At 47.4% G+C, this 7378-nt stretch overlaps 1 protein-coding gene across 1 annotated transcript in view; it reads left to right on the plus strand.

Moving 5' to 3' along the window:
• Gxylt2 (glucoside xylosyltransferase 2) overlaps positions 1 to 7378 on the plus strand; it is a 94056-nt gene that overhangs the window by 23599 nt on the left and 63079 nt on the right. The window contains exon 2 of the mRNA XM_005364949.2: positions 4531 to 4720. Within this exon, the coding sequence (XP_005365006.1) occupies positions 4531 to 4720 (190 nt within the window). The remainder of the gene's footprint in view (positions 1 to 4530; positions 4721 to 7378) is intronic.

The following is a 7378-nucleotide window of genomic DNA, read 5'->3' on the forward strand; positions in this document are numbered from 1 at the left end:
ATGGCAGTATTTTTAGATACTAAAAAGTTTCAATAGGACCAAGAGCATTAGAGAATAAGGATCCTGTATGAAAATGGACGAGAGTAAGTCTGGTGTTTATTTAACCCCCAGAACTGCATTTAAAGCCCCAGGAATCAGCACCATTATGCTATGACAACACTCCTTCTTGTGTTGAAATCTGACTGTGACTATCCTGTTACAATCCGCACAGACTTCTTCACTTCCTCCTAGGACCGTGTCAGAGCCTGCTGTTCTAGGTTATTCCTTTCCCTGCTTTATGGTAATCCGCGCGCTCACCATGGCAATACGTTGGTGATCTTCTTTGCATGGTCATCGGCTTGTTTTCTACACAGAACTGTTCTGCATGCTCTTGCATGGGATTATGCAAACACGCAAGCGTTTCTGCAGGTTATTCATGGGGGAGTCCATGTGGAAGAACAGGGGGTGTGCTAACTTGACAAATACCTCTTGAGGGTTTGGGCCAGTGTCCACTGTTCAGGACCCAAGCTGTCTGTTCCCTGCCCCAACCCTTGAGAGCTCATCAGGGACATCCTTTTATTTATTTTTCCATCTTCTCCAGTCAGCAAAAACTTAAATTTATTTAAATTTGTTTGTACCAGCTTACTGAGGTTTAGACTTATTGTCTCTGGGTGAAGATGAGCATGGTGGACTCCTTCTGTTTGGGGTGGGGAAGGTATCCCTTCTGCCGTTCTGAGGATGGAATGGAAGGTCTCTTGCATGCCAGGCAGGTGCTTTACCACTGCACTATATTCCAGCCCCATGTGTCATTACCTTTGCAACACACCCGTATTCCCAAATATAGGGCAGATTTTAACCAGCTGATCACATCGAGTCTTACAGCGTTTTTAATACTTGTTTGTATGCACGCGTGTGCAAGAGTGTGTGAGCATGTGGTGTGCAAAGAGGACAGCTTGCAGGAGTTTAGGGGTTGGTTCACTCCTTGCACCATGTCGTTCCAGGGGCTCAAACTCGGGTTCTTGGCTGTGGCTACCAGAAACTTCTGCTGGAAGAAACATCTCGGAGGCTCAGAAGTGTTATGGGCCTTTTGGCTGGTCCTTAACCATATACTTAAATCATCATCTTAGTGCTGTTCACATGGCCTCTCCTCCCATCCACATAAGTTAGCTAATTGAGAACTGGTTTTAATCGTGGGCATGACTCCTCCATGAGGAAGACCCATGGGTGTGTGAGTCCCGAGAGGCGGGGTCCTCATGGTTTCCAGGCTCATACGGACTTAGTTTCTCCTCTGCCACTGTCCCCTAGAGATGCTCTGTCCCCACTGTCCGAAGCCTCTGATGGATTTCTTGTCAGGGTGGCCTGTCTTCACTTGCCTGGTGTCACACTGCACAGTCACCCACCGTGAATGAGATCCCACCCTGTCAGCAGTGGCAGCAGTATTCTGTCACAACCTTTTTCACCTAAAAAATATTTTTATTTTATGTGCATTGGTGCCTGGCCTGCGTGTATGTCTGTGTGAGGGTGTCAGATCTTGGAGTTAGAGACAGTTGTTCGCTACCATGTGGGTGCTGGGAGAATTGTATCCCTCCAGTCCCCACTTTTGACTTTTTCTGCAAGGTACTTAGAGATTGTCCCCCGCCCCCATGGGTGTGTTCATGTGTGTATGGGGACACGTGTGTTTGGGGACATGTGTATATGTGTGGAGGCCAGAAGACAAGCTTGGGTGTTGTTGCTTAGGCTCCATCCAATTTTTTTTCCCCCCTGAGACTGTTTCTTCCTTACCTGGAACTCAATAAATGGCCTAGGTTGGCTGACTGTTGAGCCCCAGGGACCACCTGTCTTGCCTCCTTAGTGCTGGCATCACAAGTGGGCAACACTGTGCCTAACTTTTCTTAGCCAGGTTCTGGGGATCAAAATCGAGGTTCTCCTGCTTTTAGAGCAAGCCCTTCACAAGCTGAGCCCTGGTATGGGAGAATTGTCTGTATTCTGTCAATCATGTTTTAAATAAACGCTGATTGGCCAGGCAGAAAGTGTAGGTGGGTCAACCAGACAGGAAGTAGAGGCAGGGCAATGAGAACAGAAGAATTCTGGGAAGGAGGAAGCCCATTCCTGTCCAGACCACCAAAGAAGCAGGATGTGACCTGCCCCACTGAAAAAGATACTGAGCCTTGTGGCTAACATAGATAAGAATAATGGGTTAATATAAGCTACAAAAGCTAATAAGAAGCCTGAGCTAATGGGCCAATCAGTTTATAACTTATGTAGACCTGTGTGTGATTTTCTTTGGGGGCTTACCAGATGTGGGAACTGGGCAGGACAGAAACCCCAACAAGCAGCAGGCCCTCATGTTACAGAGCCCCGTCACCTTTTCAGTGTTATTTCTCTTCTTCCCTTGTCCTCTGGAGAGACTTCTTCATCTTTGCTTGGTTCAGCTCTGTTCTAGAATACTCTCTCACACATAATGGGCCTTCAGTAAAGAATTGTCCATAAAGGAGTGGGTGGTGTTTAGTAAAGAGAGAACACTTTGGAGAGAAATTAGAATAAGTGAAATGAATGAATGTTCATGTGTCAAGTCCAAATGGCTTAGTTAGGTTTCTATGGCTACGACAAAACACCATGACCAAAATGCAAGTTGCAGAGGGGAAAGGGTTCATTTGGCTTACAGTTCTACATTGCTGCTCAACACTGAAGGAAGTCAGGATAGGAACTCAAACTGGGCAGGATCCTGGAGGCAGGAGCTGATGCAGAGGCCAGGTGTGCTACTTACTGGCTTGCTTCCCCTGGCTTGCTCAGACTACTTTCCTACAGAACCCAGGACCACCAACCAGGATGGTACCACCCACCAGGCCCTCCCTCAAGGATCACTAATTGAGAAAGGCCTTACAGCTGGATCTCATGGAGGCATTTCCTCAAGTGAGGCGCCTTCCTCTCTGATGACTCTAGCTTGTGTCAAATCGACACACGAAACCAGCCAGTGCACCTAGAAATACACTGTGTGGACTGAAATAAAGCCACAGATGGGGACAGAAGTGTGACTGAGTGTGTATTGGTGGCAGTTGAGACGTAGTTAGGATTCCTAATTGGCAGTTTGTGTTTGATCTTGAAGGCAGGTAAGCCTCACCAGATTCTAATTGGAAAACTAACAAGACCGGCATCTTGGAACTCCACCCGCACCCCCACACCAGTGAGGACAGAACATTAGGTTGGGGACTACAGGTAAAGCTGAGATGAACAGACCTCCCACGGGGCTCTCTGTCATGGTGACAGGGGAGAGAAGTCAGTGGCCACATCTGCAAAGAATAGGGGGACTGGAGAGAAGTGAGCGATTCATAAAGATACCATCTTTCCTCGTGACTCCCAAAGTTAGTGAAATCCGAGAACCAGCTGCATCTAGCCTGGGCTGAGCCACCAGGCCACGCTTCTGCCAAGCTTGCTCTTAAGTAATCAAACTGGGACGGGTTCCAGGATGCTCCACCCACAGCTTCAACTTCCCTCTTGGTGGAAGCAATCTGGAATGAGCCTGCAAGCACGCCAGAGCGTGGGGGGGGGGGGGGGCGGGGGCGGGGAAGGCCACAGAGTGAACTGGAAGGTTTTTGGAAGGAAGGTGGTGTTTGACATCCAAGTTCCCCTGCTCTCCAAATCTTTCGTGCGAGTAAATTGCGTTCATTTGTCTCCGGGCACCTTTTCCAGCCCGACTTCTTCCAGCTTGCCTGCAAATGTTTCTCAGTGGTGCTTTTGAGGCTTGGCTTCAGCTCTCTGGCTGGGACCAATCTTTATTCCTAGGAAATAGCTGGATGATGATCCTAGCTAGACTCCTGGATCCCATTTCTCCTCCCAGCTGTTCATTCGAGATTGGATACCTTGATGTTCGCAGGTTCGCGCACCTCCCCCCTGCCTGCTTCTCACTAAGCCGAGTCTCCTACCTACCACTGTAGTAATAGGAGCGCTCCTTGACCAGACAGGATTAACACCTGTTTCTTCAAGGCCACCCTGGGACACCGTGGGCGTGGGGGCGTGTAGGTTGTTTGCTTCCATCACCTCTTGCAATTACACAGCTTTCCTTTCCATCCAGCAGTCACGCATTCCACCGCAACCTAAAAACCTCCAGATGAGGGGGGTATCATATTTCGAGGTTCACATGGGAAAGCCACGACTCACCCTTCTCTTGTTCAAATTGCATCAAATCTAATTTCCATGGCCCTGTGCTAGTGGGAACCCCACAGCCCCCAGTCAGCTGTCGGAGTTTGGAAATGATATTTCCAAACACAGTCCTGTAGGCAGCCAGCAGGCACTAGACAGCTGAGTGCTGGCAGAAAAAGCCCCAGACACCTATAGCCATCCAAACAGTGACTCATCTCATTATGGCCAGGATAAATATGGGAATAAATGGTATTTTTCTACAAGCAGGAAGAATTGTCAAAATGCTTATCACTTTATAAAATATAACAGATTGTGCCTGTTCATGTTTTGAAATGTTCCAACCATTCAGTGTGAGTTTTTTTTTTAATTTTTTTTTTTTTTTAAAGTTCAGCTTGTTTTTCTTCTTTCTAGGAGGCCTGGGGAAGCTAGGAACTTGCACTCCGTGCCACCCGAGCTCTGGATTCACCTGGCTGTGGTGGCCTGCGGCAACCGGTTGGAGGAGACACTGGTCATGCTCAAGTCAGCAGTGCTCTTCAGCCACAGGAAGATGCGCTTTCACATCTTCACGGAAGACGCGCTGAAGCCCGAGTTTGATAAGCAGGTGAAGCAGGGTAAACGGAGACACAGTGTTTGTAGGAGGGCCGTTAGACCACACTGGGTGAGCTGACAGTGCAGATCACAGCTGGGGCTGGCTGCACGCTCAGTTGTTGGAAGACCTTGGATCCTTGGCTTGGGGCGTTGCTTTGTTTGTGTGTGATTCAGAGATGGGCTCAGTTTCTAAAGCACTTGCTGAGCAAGCGTGAGAACCTATGTTTGGGTGTCCATAACCCACGGTGGCATGTGTCTGAACCTATGTTTGGGTCTCCATAAACCACAGTGGCATGAGTCCGAACCTATGTTTGAGTCTCCATAACCCACGGTGGCATGTGTCTGAACCTATGTTTGAGTCTCCATAACCCACAGTGGCATGTATCTGAAAACCCTGCACTCCTAAGCTGAGATGTAAAGTAGAGACAGGAGAATCTACAGAAATTCATGGGCCAGCTAACTCGGCTTGTGCAGCTGCAGAACTCAGACCCTGCCTCCAACAGGATACATGGTGAAGACTGGCACCCAAGGTTGTCCAACAACCTCCATGTGCTCCAGGGCGTGAGTGTATGCCCAAGTTTGCACACACTAGCACACACAAGAATTTTCAAAACTGGGCCAATCATGTCCTCCTCTTAAACATATTGGAAACATATGAGCATATGACATGCACTCAGTCTGTGTTGGGTTATTAGAACTGCCTACCTTCCGGGGCAAATAGCTTGTTTTTATGTATCAAGGAGAGAATTTTAAATAACAAGTAGCAGGCTCAACGAGATAAATCCAAATAAAGGCAGAGTCCTCACTACCCTCCAGTCTCATATGAGAGATGTCAGAACTAATGATTTGGGGGGAGTCCTGCCATGTTTTCCTTTTTACCCAGAGGTCAGTGTATGTTTCTGTATGTAGATACACATATGTCTGTTCATATGCACACACGTACATATACAGATCAGGGCTGTGCTCTCCTGGATTCTCTACCATGAGGCCATGTCAGCCTTGATCTGGGCTAGTGCTTCAACACCCTCATCCCCTTTTTGGCAACTGTCGAGATTTTGTTATGCAGCTGGGTCTCCGTTTACTTGGCTCTTGCCTCTCTGGGTTTCAACCCACACAGGAGAGCTACAGAAAGACCAGTTCCCTGAGTGGAGGTCCTGCCTGACCTCGGCAGGCTGTGCTTTGTTTTCCTTGGATGTTTTATGTTGTACCAAGGTCTTGGATTCTGGCAGAGCGGGAACCTGCTTTGTTTTGTTTCTGCTGACTGAGTCAACAGTGATTTGTCCTGTCATCAGGCTAGCGGAGCTTGTGAGGAATGCCAAGAACAATGTATTGGGCAGAGAAAGACTAACAACAGAAGAATGGAGAATGTGTTATGTTTCCTAAGGGAAAAGTCACCTCCAGATGCCACCGAGAGAAGCCAGGAACTGGTAGTTTTAGAGCTTTGGAGTCAATTGGAACAATGCCTGTGGAATGCCTCAGGGGACAAGGGAATGAAAAGATTGGAACACTCCCAGTTGGCTGCTCTTAAGTGGTGTTATAAGGGGAAGGACAATGACAACATAAAGATTATGGTAGGTTATGTCAGCTGATGATTCGTGATTTCTTCTCATTAATCTTCACAACTCTTCGCAGAAAGTAACCCTGTCTAATTTAGGGTTTTTTGTTGTTGTTGTTGTTACTGTATTAAAATACCCGAGGCTAGGTAACATTCTAAAGAGAAAAGGGTTCATTTAACTCAGAGCTCTGGAGGTTCAAGATATGGTCCCAGTATCATCTTAGTTGCAGGGATCTTATGACTGATGTTGTAGGACAGACAATGCCCTACCATAGCAGAAAAAAAGACATCACATTGCCAGACAGGAATCCAGATCAGATACTTTCTTTCGATGTTACCTTTAAACATGACCACACTAAGGACTGGGCTCCTGACACATGAACTTGTTGGATGTGAGCTCAAAGCATAGCAAACTGAGAAAATCACGACTCAAGGAGTTCTGTTGGTTTGCTCACTAAATGCCAGGTTAAACTCAATGATTCCCGTCTCCATGGCATTTACCACAATTCCGTACACCTTCCTGAACCACTAGACAAAGAACTCACATTCAAAACTTGGTTCACTATTTACTTGTTCCAGAGTCTTGGGCTAGTCTTTTCACCTTCGAATGTCTCCTCTTCTGTATCTGCAACTTGGGGCTAGCCTGTACCATTTTGCCTATACACCATGGATGGTTCAAGAGTCAGGCAAGGGGCTGGAGATTGAAATACACACACACACACACACACACACACACACACACAAACACGGGTCATCCTTGAAACAAGAATGCCCCTTTTATTGTGTTCAAAGGCAGGTTATAAAGGCTCTCCTTGACTAATGGTCACACCCTAGCTCTTGGGATTTTTCAGCTGCAAGTCCACCAGAAACCACTCCCCTGCCATCAGGAACTCATGAGGGTCTCGTGCTCAGAGCAGTTGCAAGCACAGAAAAATAAGCTGTTTACTCCAGCAGGCAAGGCATTGCAGAAAATTCAGGGTCTGAGGGTCTGTAGTCCCCAACACTAGCCCAGGCTATTCTTAGAAAAACGATGTTCAGGATGGCTCCAGTGATCTGTAGGTGATGGCTCCAGTGATCTGTAGGTGATGGCTCCAGTGATCTGTAGGTGATGGCTCC

This window comes from Microtus ochrogaster, unplaced genomic scaffold, assembly GCF_000317375.1.
Source record: "Microtus ochrogaster isolate Prairie Vole_2 unplaced genomic scaffold, MicOch1.0 UNK1, whole genome shotgun sequence".
NCBI classification, from domain to species: Eukaryota; Metazoa; Chordata; class Mammalia; order Rodentia; family Cricetidae; genus Microtus; species Microtus ochrogaster.